The 18,831-nt window shown below is 39.8% G+C and overlaps 1 protein-coding gene across 1 annotated transcript; it reads left to right on the top strand.

The window, feature by feature from the left end:
* Window positions 1–979: 979 nt before the first annotated feature.
* Window positions 980–14,240, top strand: LOC120517364. The gene is made up of 4 exons (XM_039739633.1): window positions 980–1,708; window positions 1,785–1,850; window positions 3,121–3,267; window positions 13,966–14,240. The coding sequence occupies exons 1-4, from the start codon at window positions 1,558–1,560 to the stop codon at window positions 14,238–14,240; spliced, it is 639 nt and encodes a 212-aa protein (XP_039595567.1). The 5' UTR covers window positions 980–1,557.
* The last annotated feature ends 4,591 nt before the right edge of the window (window positions 14,241–18,831 follow it).

Genomic DNA, 18,831 nt, shown 5'->3' with positions numbered 1-18,831 from the left:
TTCATGGGAGATAGTCCGACACAGCCCTATTTGGGATCTAGGGGTGCTACCAGGAGGTGCTGCAGCATTTCTTCTGCCACACCCGGAAGTGCTGGCCGGAGTAGGGACACCGAGCACCTGAAGCACTTCCTGGTGCCTTGTATAAGGGACCAGGGGGACAGCAAGCAGCTGCCAGAGTCGGTGGTGGAAGGTAGATGAAGCTTGCCAAAGGGTGTAAAAGAGAGAATTGTTAGTATTGTATGCTTGTCGGACTCGCTTGTGCCAGTGGGAAATGGGGTAGGCGTTTTTATCCATGGGCCTTTAGTGCCTGTCTGTCGGGTTGGGAGGCTGGCACACCCCCTAGAGATTCGTAGAATGTTGGTTTGGTCCATTTCCTTCCACCTCTCCAAAAACCTGCCTCCCTCCAAATCTGTGCATTCCAAAATGCTTTTTTGGAAGGTGTCCAGAATAAAACGCTCAATAGAAGACATGATGTCATGTACATGCGTGACGGCCGCCCACGCTTGGCTCAAGTTGCATCTTTATCACATTAGCAGCAAGGCACGGTGGCTCCTTTTGTGGACGAGAATACCATTCGATTTTATTCATTTTGTGACATCCACATTTCTTCACTTGTCTGAGAATCGGTTCTGGCCTCTCCTTCAAACTCACTGTCAGACTTCAAAATGACAAACCTAATCTTCGTATTCTGAAAATTCTTCAGCTTCCAAAGTGAGCACCTACTCCATTATTTTCTCTCTATTTGTTGTGTCCTTTCCCAATTCCATTCTGAAAAATTCAAATGATTGGTCTGATGAGATTAGGGGTTGTATGCGGAATGGGAAAGTTATTGTTGGATGGGCATGGAGGAGTTGATTTATATTCATGGTTGATGTAAATGATTGCTATGATGAGATTAGGTTTGGGGTATGTGAAACTCTGCTGTTCCTCCACATGCATAGAACGCTCCTCGGATTCCCTTTTCTGTTTGTTACTCCGCTTTGTTTAATGTAAGTTCAGATTTATGTCTTAATTCTCTCCTAAAGTCAGAATTTCGGCTGGCTATTTTGCAGCAAAATGACACGTGTGCTTCCTTAACTGCCATAATAACTCGTGTAAAGGAGCACTACAACCAAATTACAGGAAAACTGAGAAAACTCGGGTTTAGAAAAGAGACTTTTCTGAAATCGGCTAACTTGTAATCGCCAACTAAATCATTTGGGATGAAAATCAGCTGATCAATTGGAGCATCACTACTGGCCACCATTGACTGGTTCCCTTTGGTTTAATGCAGTTCTCAGTCTGGTTAATGAACACCTTAGCAGTGGTGTCCCCATAGAGTTCTGTAATGATTGGCATGCTGGGATGAAGGTTTCCTTTCTTAACACCAATGACCAGGTTAGTTTTTTCTTTTCATCTACATGAATCAAACCGGACACCCTTCAAATAATCATTCGCTAAAAGTAGCAGAGCAAAATAATTATTTCAATCCTCAAAATGCTTGTGACTTGAGTTCCACGACTATTTACTGAAAAGCCACAATGAAGTAACAGTTTTCTCTTCCCCATAAGCTGTTCAATGGCTGCACTGCAAAACCCTGAAGTCTTGGATGAGGTGCACAAGAAAATCAATGAATGTGAAAAGGAGCTTGATCAGTTTGTGTTGGAGTACAACAATACCATGCAGGAGAGAAAACAAATTTATAAGGAAAATGTTCAAGTCGTGACTGGTAAGACCTCCTTGGCCGTGTATGTAACTTAGAAGTTAGTCTTAAGACTGATGTCGAGCCCTTTGTTTTATTACAGAACAAGTTTTTAAAAAATGCACAGAATGTAACCTGATATTGGAGAGACAGCAGATGAACAAAACTGGTGAGGAATCGGCATGCAGTGTTTGTCCTCGACTGTCCTGCACGTTTTAACTTGTGACGCCATTTTGGTTTTGTAGTACATGTTGTGTTTTCTCCTCCTTTTGCTGGTTTTTATTAAACATCTTCATGCGCTCTCAGTGATTTTTGTGAAACTAAACAGCCTTTCGTAGGCCACTAAAACGACAAACCGTTGATCTCTGAATTCAATATCAACTTTAGCCTTTGATCGCTGTGCCTTTTGTCTGCTGTATCGCCATATTTAATTAATCCAACATAAACCCAGAAATGATCTAAAACCCTACCAGATAAAAAAACATCATCTGAAGTGAAAGAAGGTGCTGACCCAAAGCCAAACGAGAGATTGTTTGTTTGGTTTTAAACTTTACATCTGTGTGAATGTGTGTAGCTTATGCCAACATGTTGCTCCTTCATTGCCCTGTACATGGGCTACTGATTTCCATCTCATTGTGCCATCCATTAACAGTTATGTGCCCTTTGCACTCTAAAGCTGTGCCCAACGATCCATGCTACTCTCACCAGAAATATTGTACATGTAGATCCAGCATGTCATTTTTACTTGCCGTCTGTTTCCGTGTTGTCAGTTAACCCTGATACTGTCTTGAGTTTTGAATGGCATTGTTTCACACATCTGGCAAAAGTCAAGAGCCAATTAAACCACAAACCATAATTTGTTCTTGCTGTTTTATCCAAGTACACAAATGAAGAAAGCAACACCCAACCAGGCACACTTTCTGATGAAGGTCGATTTTCTAGGTGCACAGATTGTCTCAGTATCGTTAGCCCTGTGGCTAGAAGGTCACCGTCCCTCTTGTGTCATTAAAAATGATTAAAGGAAATTCTCTGCACATAATCGGTTTGTTTGGCAGGATGGACTTCAATTGGAATAAAAAGAATGCTGCTGTTTGAGTTGCTGTTGTAAGTCGACATCTCCTGGTCTTAAAAGGTGAACACTCAGACTTAATCGAGGTTATGGTGACCAGACAGACAAACGCAAGTAACAAAGGAAGCAGGCCTTGATGGCAAAGCCATGAGTAGGAATCTGTTTAAATTCTCAGTTTCCACTGATCTGTGCAATTTTAAAAGTGCTCAAAACATTTACCAATTTCTTGTTTGTATATCATTTTAAAATCTCGTAACGTTGACACTATAACCAATTTTAACTTGTTCGCTTTAACCACACGACTTTCCTGAAGATGCTTACAAATTTTGACTTGTTGAAATGTTTCTTAATTTTGTCTTTTCTATTTAAGATTTTGAACTAATGGATGTAGAACGAGAGAAGAAATTGGCAGAACTATCAAAACTCCGTTCAAAGATCTCGGAAAGAGAAAATTTAAAGAGGGAATTAATTAAACAGATTGAGCATCTTAGGGAGAAACACATGGAAAAGAAAAAAGGTACAGTTATTGCTTTGGAGTTCATTTTTATATGACCTTTGTAACCAGCGCTCTAATCAGCTTAGACGATATGTTGACTAGGAACAAAGAAACAAGTGATGTGCAGTGCAACGATGCAGCATTCAGGCGCTGATCTGTGAGGACCACTCGGAAAGACCATATTGGAGTTTAAAGGGGAAGTTTGGTATTTATTCATAATCATGGTATACAATAATTTAGCATGTGGAATTGTGTTCTAAAGTGAAATGTATAGAAATCATTTTAAGTTCCCAGCCTAGATTTTGGGGTCCAACATGAAAACAAAAGCCTTAAAACTTACAGAACGCTTCCATTTGTTGTCAAGAGTGTTCAAGTAATGGTCCACATCTTGAGATTTCACACACAATGCATAACTGTGTATTCATGTCAGTTTAGGAAGAAGAAAAAAAACATTTGTGAGGTTCAGCCATTTTAAAAGGTGACCAGCTATGTGCTTCACCTCACTACTGGTCTTCCTCCACAGCAAGGTTTCTCCCTCGGGTTGTCCCTCAAATCCTATGCAGCTGCTGCTACTGATTGTTGAATGATGTCCAGATGTGGGATTGCTGTGTCTGTTTTGTAGACTGTAACCCCTGAAATGTCACACGATCACTCCATCTTAATGCTTCCCACACAGAACAACTGGTAGAGCCCTGAAAATGGGGACGGTTGGAAGACTGACTTTTTAATTGAATATTACAGACACATTTCTATTATGCACGCTACTTGATGCATGTCAGTCTGCAAATACATTGGGAGAACATGCAAACACCCTGGCACTTTGAGACAGGAATGACTGCTCTGTCATTGCTCAAACATCCTCACTAAACCAACTGAACGTGACCTGATTAAAACTAAATGAACTCCTATAACGTCTGTCACTTGATTGAACATCACATGCTCCATGCCTCTCTGACTTTATTTTCAGCTGTCCCTACTGAAATAATCTTCAAAAAGGTAGAGATTAATGTTTGTCAATCAATCAACATTTATTTATATAGCACATATTCATACAAAAAAAATGTAGCTCAAAGTGCTTTACAAAATGAAGAATAGAAAAATAAGACACAGTAAGAAAAAAAAAAAAAGTCAACATTAATTAACATAGAATAAGTAAGGTCCAGGCTGGTGTGGGGACAAAAACAAAACAAAAAACTCCAAGAGCTGGAGAAAAAATAAAATCTGTAGGGTTCCACCACGAGACCGCCCAGTCCCTCTGGGCAATCTACCTAACATAAGTCAAACAGTCCTCTTTGTATTTAGGGTTTTCATGGAAGGACCTGATGATGATGGTCACATAGACTTCAGGCTTTCAGTCCATCAATGTTGGTGCATCATGAAGCTTTGAGTAGGTGGTGGAGGCACAGGCCACCACCACAAAGAAACCGGAAAAAGAAACAGAAGAGAGAGTTGGGGTCAGTACGGATTTTAGAGCCACTGTGAATAGTTATTATGATGAATTGAACATACAGAGTATCAGGATTAAGTTAAAGTGAAGTTAGGAGAAGGCCATGTTAGAGTAATGTGTTCTCAGCAGTGTTTTAAACTAAATGAACTTGCCAAGTGACCAAACTGACGCCTCACCATACCGTCTGCATTTATTGTCCTTTGCTGAAGAAGGGCAAGGACTGCTATGTGCAGCCAAAATGCATCCCCATCAGTCTTTGTTGGAGATGTTTCTCATCTGACAGTCCAGTCCTGGAGGCCGTTGGCTTCTGCTCTTTTACAACAAGCAGGATGTTAACATCTTGATGGGGCTCTTTTTTAAAATAGTCAATTTAGTTTGATAATTGGTCCACTTCTCTGCTCTCCACTTTTTTCCCACCACATACTCCAAGCATGGCAGGTTTTGAGTCTTATGTTTACTGGAGTTATAGGAAATCTATTTTGGGCAGAGGAGTACCCAGCACTGGACTCTTAAAGCAGCAGGTTCCTTCTTGGTGTTCTTCATCCACAGCAGTATGTCAAAGGCCAGTTAAGGCTTTCCTGCTGTTCTGGAAGCTAACAACAACAACAACAACATTTATTTATTTATATAGCACAAAATAAGAAATTAAAATAAGACAACATTATTTAACATAGAAAAGGAGTAAGGTCCAATGGCCAGGGTGGACAGAAAAAAAACTCCAGACGGCTGAAAAAAAAAAAAAAAAAAAATCTGCAGGGGTTCCAGGCCACGGGACCACCCAGTCCCCTCTGGGCATTCTACCTAACATAAATGAAACAGTCCTCTTTGTAGTTAGGGTTCTTGATGGTGATGGTCATACAGACTTCTGGCTTTTAATCCATGCATCATTGTTGGAACATCACAGTGCTTTGAGGAGATGCTCACCACCAAAAAGGATACCGGAAGAGGAAACAGAAGAGAGAGTAGGGGTTAGTACAGATTTTAGAGCCACCATGAATAGTTATTATAATGAATTGAACATACAGAGTATCAGGATTAAATTACAGTGAAGTTATGAGAAGGCCATGTTGCAGTAATGTGTTTTCAGCAGTGTTTTAAACTGCTCCACTGTATCAGCCTGGCGAATTCCCATTAACAGGCTATTCCAGATTTTAGGTGCATAACAGCAGAAGGCCATACTCACCACTTCTTTTAAGTTTTGTTCTTGGAATTCTAAGCTCAATTGAGGATCTGAGGTTACGATTTGGAATATAAGATGTCAGACACTCCGATATATAAGATGGGGCGTAGATTATTTAAAGGCTTTATAAAACCGTAAGCAGAATTTTAAAGTCAATCCTGAATAGCACAGGTAACCAGTGTAGTGACATCAAAACTGGAGAAATGTGCTCAGATTTTCTTTTCCTAGTTAGGATTCTAGCAGCTGCATTCTGCACTTGTTGCAAACGATTTATGTCATTTCTGGGTGGTCCTGAGAGGAGTGCATTACAGTAATCTAGTCGACTGAATACAAAAGCGTGAATTAATTTCTCAGCATCTTTCAATGATATAAGAGGTCTAACTTCTGTTATGTTTCTTAAGTGAAAAAATGCTGTCCTAGTGATCTGGGGCCTCATGTATAAGCAGTGCAGTACGCTTTAGAAATGTTAAGTAAGAACTTTTCCACGTTCAAATCATGATGTATAAAACCTACTTGGCGTAAAGCCACGCGACTTTTCCACGGTACCTCATGCATTGTCGTACGCAAGTTCTCTGCTCGGTTTTGGAAACTGGCGGCACCCAGCGTCAAAGCAATGCTACTGTTCTTCATGTGATTACTCATTGTATTTCATGACGCTGCTTTATAAATACATGAAACTAACCACATATTGTTTATTAGTGTAATGCGTCTGATGGTAATTAACTAAGTACAAATATAATGGTCCAGGGAATGGCCATAGTATTCCAAATACCATAACTGCTTTAAGCGTTGTTACTCTCTCTTCTTCTTCTTCTTCTTCTTCTTTCAGCTCCTCCCGTTAGAGTTGCCACAGTGGATCATCTTTTTCCATATTCCTCCACTGCGACTCGGAGTATTTATATCACTGTATCTGAGTGTGAATTACAGCAGCAGCTGAGTCGGAAAGAGAATTATGGTATAGAGCTTCAAGGAGACGCTGTCTCAGCCACTGCTAAGCGTTTTAAGAAGCCTTATACGGTCTCGACTCAGGTTCAGAAACAGTTTAATCACAAGAACTATAAATGCAGCCAATCAATTGCTCCTTGTAGAACGGTTAGGACTTATAAGTGCAATCACCCCACTGTAAACTTGCACTACAGTTTATAATATCTCACAACCTGGGCCACTTTACCGGCGTGATTTACATATAGTGATCGATGTCATTTTTTAAGGTGAAATGCAGCAAAATATATTTGTTAAATTATACACATAAAACTTTAACTTCATTTAAATAATCTATATTCTTCACTGGAAGTGTCGTGAAGGATAGAATAATTAAACATATACTACGTAAGATATTTCAATGTTCTTTAAGCGCTTTGAAGAATCGACGCTAAGCTTACAGATGGCTTAGCGCTCTGTCATTACAGAGCTGATTGTGTATGGCGAATGGTTGCCAGGGAAAGAAAAGCAAAGGACTCTTGGGATGGCCACACCAATATATATTGAATATAAAACAGAAAGAGAAAATAAACAACACAGCTAAAAACGCAGCCACAAATTTCATTAAAAGATAAATGCTTGTCATGAGCAAAGAGGCTCGAAACACATGTTTAATAATGTGCTTTAGCTCCTATCATCATGAAAATTATATCATGTATACATCTCAGTATTTTAGTTATTCAGAGAGCTGTAATATCACAAATGTAATGGACTCTGTGTCCAGTTGGAGGAAGAGAGCCGGTTTAAGAAGCAAGTAGTGATTCACACACACAGAACACATACGAGTAGAAGATCAAATACAAAACAAAGCATTTAACGTGCACTTTAATTACGATGTAATTTTGAGAAACTGGTTAATTAAACGATTTTAAGATGAAGTTTATGATGTTCTACTAAATGACAAAATAAACTACGTGATTAAAGTGGAAATGTCGAGATTGAAGTTGACATTTCGTGCTTTTCCCCACCGTGTGCCTTTTTTCTCTGTACCTTAATAAACTTTCATATGACACTCAGACAGTGGGCTTACAACTCTTCTTTTCACGGCGACTTTGATATGTGACTTCTTTTTATTTCCGGCACTGTGCGATTTTGTGAATGTGAGCTTTCAAGTTTCTCCAACACGCTATGTCACTCGATCAACTTCATTTTGTTGATTATACCACGGTTTATTTGAACAAATAGTATGTTTTTCCTTTGCCTCCACTTGGTATTCGCTGAAATTCTTATATTTTCCCCCGTGCTTTTCCCATTGTCTTTTCACAGAAGGCTGCGCTTAAGAGCGATTTATATTGATTTGCATATTCAAATAGGAGTAATTCTGGGAGGATTTGGGCGTTACAAAATGCGCGTGACGAAGCGTAGTTTTCACGCTTGATCGGGATTTATGTAGCGGAAGAACGTGGAAGTTGGAGTACGCATAGATTCCTGCATCTGGATTTTTCTGTGCGTAAGCACATTTCGGCTTTTGTGCTTACGCCATGTTATAGTGCGAGTTCTATGCACGGCGTTATACATGAGGCCCCTGATGAATATGCGATTTAAAATTCAGATTACAGTCAACAATTACACCTAAGCTTTTTACCTCCGTCTTGACTTTTAATTCTAATGTATCCAGTTTATTTCTAACATCTAATAGATGAGGACCCTGGAATGATATCTCCATGATGTCAACAACACAAAGTAGTCCCTTTGGATAATCCAGATGAGACGAAGCTCTAGAATATTTCTTTAGGTATGGACAACTGGTGAAGACACCCAGGAGGAGCAGACTTGGTTTGGTGTATTGGGCATCAGGCATCGGCACCAGCTTAGAATTTGTACAGACCACCATTGAACAGGAGAACTCCTGGAAAACGGGGTAAAAGAAATTTTTGTAAGAACGTTCCTTTCAAATCAATGATAAAACCAAACTTTGTGTAAAGCCACGACTATCCAACCCTGTCGTAAAGTTCTCCCCCGGGGTTTTGAGACTGGTGGCACCCAGCCCCAAAGCAACGCATGTTCCTGTGGGGGTTTGATTTCTTAGATCCACTTTCCTGATGGCTTTATAAATACACTAAAACAATAATTTGTTTATTAGTAATGATCTTTTAAAAAATAACTTGTAAAATATAATGGTCCACAACAGCCATAGCATTCCAAATAAGAACTGCTTTAGAGTTGTTACCTCATCCCCCATTTCATCTTCAGCTGCTCCCGTTGGGACCCCAGCAGATCATCTTTTCCATATTACCTCAAATCACCCCCCTTAGGGTTTTATCACTGTATCTGAGTAACCCCTTCGCAACTGATGGGAAAGAGAATTATCGGTATACAGCACAAGCCCACGCTGCCTCAGCCAGCAAAACGCTTCAAAGCTTTTTTCCTGAAGGACTTTTGGCCTAAACAGTTTATCCTAAGAACTCAAACACACCACGTCCCAAAAAAGGGGTTTTTTAAAACCCCCACTGAAACTAGGTTATAATATCGCAAACCGACCCACTTTATAAAACCTTTATTTACATATGATGATGATATTATTTTTAAAGATGAAAGGCAAAATATGTTAAATTTAACAGAAAATTTTAATTTCATTTAAATCTGTATTGTTAATAATTTAACATGGAGGAAAAGGGCCGCAGCGCTTATTTTTAGAAGCCTGCACTGTATATTTATGACCCTAATACACGGGAAGGATAACGGATAGAATAATTAAAAACACGCTTGAAGATATTTCAGTTTTCCCAAAAAGTTTTGAAGAATCGCTGTTATGTTACAAACTTAACATCTATTACAGAGTGATTTTTGGGGCAGGGTTTTGGGAAAGAAAAGTGGGACAGGAATTGGGTTAGTACGTTGAAAGAGACGGCATGCACAATAACTTACTTATTGGGTGGCAAAAAAGCAGCATTTTTGTAGAGAATGAACAACCTACCACCGGTTCCCCAAGTTTAATAAAGCCATTCCAATCATCATGAAAAATATCACGAAATCCAGTATTTTAATATTCAGAGAGCTGTAATCAAAAATGTAATGGATTCTGTGTCCTGTTGGGAGGAAGAAAAAGAAAGGAAGCAGTAGGATTGACACACACGGAGCACAAAGAAGATCAAACGAAAACAAAGATTTAACGGTTTTCTTTAGTTCCGGGATTTGAGAAACTAGTAAATTAAACATTTTAAGATGAAGTTTTTAAGTCCACTTTACTGACAAAATAAACTGGATTAAAGGGAAATTTAGATTGTTGACATTTCATCCTTTTCTTTTTTTTTCGTACCCCAATAAGCCGGGCAGGGGGTCAACTTGCCTTTTTCCAGCATTTGATATGTGACGCCTTTTTCTTTTTGGCACTGTGATTTTTGAACTTGAGTTTTTTAGTTTCCAAAAACTCTGTTACCGACAATCCCTTTTTTTGATTGTTCAACTGTTTAAACAACAAATAGCATTTTTTTTGCCTCACTTGGGATTTTGAAATTTTATTTTTCCCATGCTTTTTCCGTTTTTTTTCAAAATGCGCGCTTTTAAAACTAGAATTACCCGAGCCTCTTAAAACTCGTAATTCCCCCCACCTTTTAAAAGCTTAAACCTTCACACCCCCCCCAGGGCCCCTTTTTTTTTCTAAATGTGCTGATAAAAAGTAGAGCGCCGGCTATTATCCCCCACCGTTAGAAAAAACACAAACTTCTCTCAGCTAGGCCTTGATTGATATCTGGGGGTGAAGTGGAGTTTTTGAGTGGAAAAAATAGATCGTATTTGGAACACACCCAAAGTCTGTTCAGTTTTACAGTAATTGTGTCAACACATTGTTAAAACAGAAACGTTTTTTTATTCTAGTAGTAGATACGTGGATAAACTATAATGGAAGCCTGAAGTCCAAATAGGAAAGAAACATTTTCTAAAAAAGGTTTAAATATAAACAAAAATTGGGGTTTTTTTCAAAAAAAAATAATAAAAAAAAAGCCGAAATGCCCAAATTACGCAAATTATTATAACTTCCTGGGGGAATAGAACGTTTTCCTTAGAATCAAAAGGTCACGAGTTTGATCCTCACCACCCGCTTTGAGAAGAAACTGTTCTTTGTCTTACTGTTTTAGAATAAAAAACATAAATTTTATTTCAGCTTAAACGTGTAATTTATGATCCTTGTAAAGGTTTGCTTTTTTATTCACTTTTTTCCTCGTCGCGCTTTAGAATCAACCTAACCCATCTGACACGGTTTTTTTCACTAGACGCCGCTTATAGTTGCAGTGTACCAGATGCATACTAACGCCCCCCCAACTCCCCCCCAAGGGGGCGAAACAAACGCGGTGGCCTTCTTCAGATCTCACCGCCACTTGTTTTTTTTTTTTCAGTTTTTGAGGTTCTCCCGTCCTCGTGTTGTGTATGTGTTTTTTTTGTACCCGGAATGCAGAGGAAAGAATGGTAAAGAGGTAAACCGGCCATATGCAATCATCAGACACTCCCCCCTCTGCCCGGTGCTTTAAACACAGAGACATATATTGGTGTAAAATATAAAAAAGTGCACTTTTATTCAAGTGCACTTTTTCCATCGCCTTTTCCTGTAAGAAGCAGTGTACACACTTCTCTCTATGCTGTGGTTTCTGTTACACACCTGAAAGAAAGAGACAATATATGTGAAAATATAATCGCATCTAATGCAATATTCTTTGAAAACTAACAGCGCAGATCGGGTGTGAATTTATGCAGGAACTGGAAATTCTCTGATGCGGGACCTTCAGCCAGGGAAGAAAGTACAGTGTCAGGTGCTCATTCAGTGTGATAGGAACCATAGCACAGAGAGGTGTATACACTGCAACAAGTACACGGTCGTGAAATGTAGGAAGGACGGTCCTTGGGTGTGTGGGAACTGTTAATATTTGAATGTGATGATTTTATATAGCACGGAATGAAAATCTGACTTCTTAGCATTGCACCATGCAAGTGTCATATCAATCGCCTACTGTAACTTGCTTTCTTTCTTCGGTTATACAGGTAGTTTTGAATAAAAGTGCACTTGTTTTGTTTAGAATGAAGTGTCTGCGTGCACTTTTCATGGCATTACACGTGTATTTTTTGAGCATGCCGTTTGAGCAGTATAAAAAGTATTGAAAAGTATAACAAAACAATGGGCAGATGGGGAGTGTCTGATGACTGCATATAGCGCCGAACTTACTGCTCTTTACTATTCTCTCCTCTGCGTGCCCTGGAGTTCAAAAGAAACAGCATACAGCAACATGCGGGGACTGGCAGGAACACTCAATAAAACTGAGGGGGGGTGGCGTTAATATGCATCGTGGTACACTGCAGAGCTATAGCGCGTCTTTAGTGAAAACAGCCGCTGTCAGATGGGGTTGTATGGATTGATTCTGAACGCGACTGAGAGAATGAAAAGTGAATTTAAAAAAACAAAAAAAAAACAAAAAAAAGCTAACCTTCACAAGGATCATAAATCGCACCGGCTGTTACAGACTGAAATCAAATGTATGCTTTTATTCTAAAATAGTAAGACTAAGAGCAGTTACAATAAACTGCTGTCAATGTCGCATGTTAAGGCGGCTTTTTGTTTCTGCAGTTATATTTTTGAATAAAAGGCAATTGTGTTATTCTTGTGAAACTGTTTCTTTGCTATTTGACTTCAGGCTTCATACACTATATAGTTTATGCCTACATTTTGTCATCTACTACTAGAATATAAAAACGTTTCTGTTTTAACAATGTGTTGACACAGATTACTGTAGAAACGAACAGACATGAAATGCGGTTGTTCCAAACAGAATCTATTATTTCCACTTAAAACTCCACTTCACCCCAGATACTCAATCAAGCTGAAGTTCGTGCACGCTCTAAATTGGTGGGGGTGATGGAATAGCTGGCTGTTTAGCTTCTCTTTATCAGCAACATTTAGAGGACAAAGGACGCTGGCAGAGAGGTGTGAAGGATTTAAGAGTTTATTTAAGGTGGGACGGAATTACGAAGTTTTTGTAGGCTCTGTAATTCTAGTATTAAGGGCATTTATATTGATTTGATATTCAAAGAGTGTAATCTGGAGGAGTTGGGGCGGACAGCAGGCGCCCAGCATGCCGCTATTTTCACGCTGACTGGGATTATATGAAGAATATTACAGTGCCTCACAGCATGCTGTTCTAAGGCCAAGATAATAAGCATGAGCCACATTGAAAATAAAATGATAGCACATTAATCGCTGACTCGGGCACACAGAGTTCATCTCGTGTCTACTGCCAACTCGTAGCGCCCGCTAACAAATTCTAATCCTACTTGTCATTCGCAGCTGAAATTTTATCCTCTTGTAATCCTTCAGCATTTTCACATCCAGAAAGCAGCAGTTTGTGCTGACTCTTTTAATGTTTTTATCACTAATGCGGTTTCTCCAAGGGTATCTGTTGTTTGAAACCGAAAGGTTCAGCACTGTGGTATTTTAAATCTCTTCACGCTCTGATTTTAAAATTAATGTTAATATTTTATTAAATTGTTTGGCTTTTAACTCACTCTTCCTCCTCGATTTATCAGTTACGCTTCTGAATGTAATGGCTGTCTGTCCTCAGCTGAGATGATTTCTCAGATTCCACCATGGCCTGTGACATCTAGCCATACAAATTTCAATAACGCCAGCTGCATGTTAGTTCCTGTGCTGAAGCTTTTAAAGTTTGGTTTGCCTGATCACTCAAGGAAGCAGTGAAGCTGAACGTGATGATCGACTGAAATCAGAATGGTGGCTAAAAGGACACCATGAGGTCAAAGTCCTTTTTAACAGTCAGAGTTATGAGAAGAAATAGCCACTGTTGCATTTGAGAAGGTTTTTTACATTTATATTCCAATTCAAATGATTATCCAGTGTGACTTGAACCGACACACACAGACGGACATCGTTGTTTTACCCAACACGCCATTTATTTACACTATTTACAACAAAGGCACGTGCACCACAAACCCCAGTGCCTCTTGCACTGCTTCCCCAATGTCCAGGCCTCACAGTCTTTGTGCCTTCCTGGGCTGCCACCTCCCGTCCTCTCTGTCAGTCTGGCCCTCTCACCCCTGACTTCGCCTAATGACTGAGGAGGCGGCTCTCAAATAGAACCCGGATGGCTCCAGCTGCTTCCGCACTCCTCAGAAGACACGCCCAGTGTGGCGGAAATGCCGCTGCGCACTCCAGAAGCTCCTCCGGATGTCCCCTGTCTTCCCCAGCACTTCCTGGTGTGGCGGAAGCCCGGCTCCAGACTTACACAGGCACCAGGGCACTGCCTGGCGGTGGCCACGGTCCCTACAGGGCTGGGCCTTTACCCGAGTCTCCCCAACATAACCACCAGGGCGGACGCCTCGGGTCTGAGGGAGGCATGGTTCTCCTCCGTCCTCTGGGTGTCCCGGCCGGGGCAGGTTAGTCCCTAAGTATTGCCATTCGCCGTTTCCACGCCTCCCCCGTACAATGATGGATGAACATGCAGCTTTCAGTCTCTAAAGTCAAATCTCATTTGTTTGCTCTTTTGATTTGGTTCTTATAATCAGTATACCAAACAGTCCACTTGATTAGTGCTGCATCTGCTTCAAGTGTGCGAATTTCAAGTTCCTAGTCGGAATTTTCAACTGAGTGCCACCCTTTATGTCAGAACTCCTGACTTGCCAGTCAAGTCTGAATTTGTCTGACTTCACATTATGATCACAATCCAAAGTGGCAACATACACTGTAAACCTGAGTGAATTTACCGTTTATCGCACTTTCCTCTTTTGTGTCTTATTAAATCAGTGGACGACAGCGCGCCCACCTCGATCTCCCGATCGCGGTTGCTACGATGTTTGGATGCACAAAATACCAATGTGAATGTGTTGCTATCAACTCTATCTACTCCAATGTAACAAGCACAACAAAGGCTTTACTGGACATGTCCATAGTGATTTATCAAATATTTACAGGAATTCTGTCAGTCTGGTGAGAAATCATTGCCAGCTTGACTTCAAGGTAAACTAAAGGCAAGCATTAGATCAAGCGCGGCCTTTATCCCTTCGCCCCATCAAGCCTGGTCTTGATAATGGAGCTGGGGTCACTTGTGTTTCCAGTGTAAAAGGTGCAGATAAAACACAAACGCAACAATGTGGATGAATGAATGACTTTGGAAAAGTGTCCTACTTTGTGGACTTTGTTTTAGCTATTCAGAGACTAACCTCAGGTTGAGGTTAACCTTCAATCTGTTAAATCTCTCAGTCTAAAATAAACAGCAATGTTTTACTTAATAATAACTTAGTGATTAGATGCAATTCTTTAAGTTATAAAACAATTTGTCCACAGAAGAAAAGACCAACAGTAGAAATGGGAAAGGAGAGACTTTATAGTTCAATACACCGCCGGAAAACCAGATGGTGTAGATCAGATATAAGGAAACGCTCTGAAAATATCTCTATGCTTTTGTAATATCCTCTTAATTTTATTTGTTCTTCTTTTCAATGTAAACTTCTAATGTATAATTGATAAATACTTGCTTGCTTGTGTAACAAAAAGAGAAGCAAAGAGCCTGGGTGAACCAAACAGAACTAATCTGTCAGGATCCTAACACTGCATCAAGTTTGGTGATAACAGCGCTCAATGAAGACACACCGCGCTGTTTTTCAAACATCAAGTAATCCAAAAAAGGATTGAAAAGTCCGACTGAATATAAAGAAAGTAGAGAGATTCGAGATAAGGATGAAATCAAAGGGGTGTAGCCAGAACTGAAAAAGCAGTAGCAGTGGAGAGGAAAGTCGATCATTGAGACAAACTTGAGCACAAGTTCCACAAAACGACATTAAGAGGGAGACCTGACTGAAGTGTTTAGGATGATGAAGGGAGTTAGTGCAGTGGATCAAGACGGTGATCAGAAATGAGTTCAACAAAGAGCTTACATGATGAAGACAGAGGATAAAAAGTACAAAATAAGAATTAAAATAAGGGAAAACTAATTAACATAGAACAAAAGTAAGGTCTGATGGCCAGGAGGACAGATAAACAAAAACCCAGACGGTTGGAAAAAAATAAATCTGCAGGGGTCCTAGGCTGACCGCCTAGGCCCTTTCAATCAGTGACTACAATCAGTCCTCATTGTATTCAGGGATCTCGTGGAAGGACTTGATGATGACGGGTCATGGGACTTCTGGTCTTTAATCCATCAATCGAGGGACATCACGGCTTTTGATCGCTTACCCCAGAAAAGAACAGAAGAGAGAGTAGGGGTTAGTAGAGATTTTGAGTCACCCTTATAACAATCACGATAATTAATTGAATATACAGAGCACTGTGGATTAAACTAAGATGACGCTATCAGAAAGCCATGTTACAGTAATGTGAATTCAGCAGTTTTGAAAAAGTTCCACCATATCAGCCTGGTAAATTCTATTGGTAGGCTATTCCAGATTTGAGGTGCATTAGCAGCAGAAGGCCGCCCGCCTCACCATCACTTCTTTTAAGTTTCACTCTTGGTATTCTAAGCAGACACTCATTTGAGGATCTGATAACATGATTTGGAGTGTAAGGTGTCAGACATTCTGAAATATAAAATGGGCTTAGATTATTGAAGGCTTTATAAACTTTAAGCAGAATTTTAAAGTCAATCCTGAATGACACAGGTAAATTCATTGTGGTGACATTAAACTGGAGAAATGTTCGATTTTCTTTCTAGTTAGATTCTCTAGCAGCTGCATTCTGCACTCGTTGCAAGTGATTTATGTTCCTTTGGGTGGTCCTGAGAGGAGTGCAGTATTACAGTAATCTAGTCGACTGAAAACAAACGCGTGGAACTAATTTCTTGACTTCAATGATATAAGGTCTAACTTTGCTATGTTTTAAGTGAAAAATGATGTTGCACAGCTCCGAGATAATGTGGAGACCCAATGGCATGTAGACTGAAAAGAGCAGTGGACCAGGATAGAGCCTCAGGACCACCATATCGAATATTACTACGGTCTTAGAAGTTTAATTACCACAACTAACAAAAAATTCTCCTGCTGTAGGATTCACAACCAGTTTAAGACCCCGCCAGAGAGGCCCACCTACTGACTAAGGCGATTTCTAAGAATAATCAATGTAGCCAAATGCGCACTCAGATCTAAGAGGATGAGAACAGATAAATGGCCTCTGTCTCTAATTCACTCGCAAGTCATTTACTACTTTAACGAGTGCAGTTTCTGTGTTGTGATTTGTTCTAAAACCCTACTAAAAATTTATCAAGAATAGCAGGTTTATTATTGAGGGTCAGCTTTAACTGCATAATGACTGACTTCTAGAACTTTACTTAAGAAAGGGCAGGTTAGAGATGGGTCTAAAATATTCAAGAGTAGAGGAGTCAAGATTATGTTTCTTAAGTAGGGGTTTAACTACAGCAGTCTTAAGACAGTCTGGGAAGACCCCCGTATCTAATGACAAGTTTACTATGTCCAGAATATTATCAATTAGCACGCCTGATACTTCTTTGAAAAAACTTGTTGGTATTGGGTCAAGGACGCAGGTGGAGGGTTTCAGTTGAGAAATTATTTTATATAAATCAGGTAAATCTATCCTGGTGAAAGAATTTAATTTGTTTCTAACGGAGTACTGGGGCTTAGAAGAATCTGCAGTGTTGGGGTGATATACTATATTATTTCTAATATCATTAATTTTTTGATTAAAAAATACAGCAAAAGCCTCACAGGTTTCACTGGAATTATTTTGGAGGCATTGAGTGACCTGGTCTAGCAGACGATCAACCGTAGAGAAGAAGACTCTGGGATTACTAGCATTGTTATTTATAATTCTAGAGAAGTAGCAGCGTCTCTCAAGACGGACTGTGTTATTGTGTTCTGTTATTTTAACCTTCAATATCTCATAATGGATAGTTAGTTTAGTTTTCCTCCATTTACGCTCAGTTCTACGGCATGATCAAATCTTTGGGTCTTCCATGGTATAACAGTGCTAGTCGGCAGCATCTCTCACTTTAGTATTAAATTTTTCCACCTTACTATTTACATTATCCTCACTATTGTACTAAGCACTACAAACAGACTGGTTGCTTAGAATGTTTGTAAATTTTGAAGCTGACGATGAATCAAAGAAGCGTTTTTTAACAATATATTTCTCGTGAATATTTTCTATCATTATTTCTATATAAAATAATAAAAGAAAATGGTTTGATAGACCAATATCAATGATCTGCTTCACATCAACTTTTAGTCCTTTAGTAATTACTAAGTCTAACGTATGACCTGCTTTATGTGTAGACTAACTAATGTGTTGGCTCAAATCAAAAGAGTCCAGGAGGTTCATAAATTCTTTTACTTTCGGGTCACACTGATTATACATATGAAAGTTCAAGTCACCAACTATTAGGTGTGTGTCATAGTTCGTAATTGACACCAAGTCTGAGAATTCCTGAAAAAAAGACGCATTGTATTTAGGAGGTCTATACATGGTGTCACAAAGATGAGACATACTCAGATGAAGGTTTGGGGCAGCCACTCGTATATTCTGGTATCCCGGCTGCAAAAGTCGTTATTTCTCACAGTAAACAGCACTGATGTGAATACCATTGAGTCCAAAACAAGACTGAGGAAAAAGGGAAAAGGGCAGGCTTTTTAAAGGTGAAGACAGGAAGTGAGGTCATAAGGATCGGGCACATGTTCATCAACCATTGGATCAAGCCCGGATGTGACATCAGAGGGGCTGGAGCTGGTAAGGTCTACTTCCATTGGCTCAGTCCCGGACGTGATGTCAATAGAGCCAGGTGGAATCTCCTGGGAATGGTCTACAGGAAAGGGAGAAAAAGAGTCAGTGCCCTCTGCCACATCCTGGCATGCCTCAAAACTGCCATCACTCGCACCCTTTAGCTGCCTCCCATGAACACGTGTGTGACAATGGCTAATACTAGAAACTGAGAAACTTCAGCAAGATACTCTTGCTGGACTTGAATTTACCAAAACTGACATCTTTACACTTTAACCTGCTCAAGTAAATGTTTGCTAAACCGCCACCTTTCTTACT

Source organism: Polypterus senegalus, chromosome 1, assembly GCF_016835505.1.
Source record: "Polypterus senegalus isolate Bchr_013 chromosome 1, ASM1683550v1, whole genome shotgun sequence".
NCBI lineage: Eukaryota > Metazoa > Chordata > Cladistia > Polypteriformes > Polypteridae > Polypterus > Polypterus senegalus.
Note: the sequence above shows the minus strand (reverse complement) of the source record. Positions and strands in the feature narration are given on the sequence as shown.

Excerpts from the sequence above, each read along its gene's own strand:
- LOC120517364 (XM_039739633.1), top strand. The coding sequence starts at position 1,558 with ATGGCTGCACTGCAAAACCCTGAAGTCTTGGATGAGGTGCACAAGAAA. Across the intron at positions 1,851-3,120 it reads ACAGCAGATGAACAAAACTG|ATTTTGAACTAATGGATGTA; the intron begins GTGAGGAATCGG and ends TTTCTATTTAAG. Across the intron at positions 3,268-13,965 it reads ACACATGGAAAAGAAAAAAG|AAGACACGCCCAGTGTGGCG; the intron begins GTACAGTTATTG and ends CGCACTCCTCAG.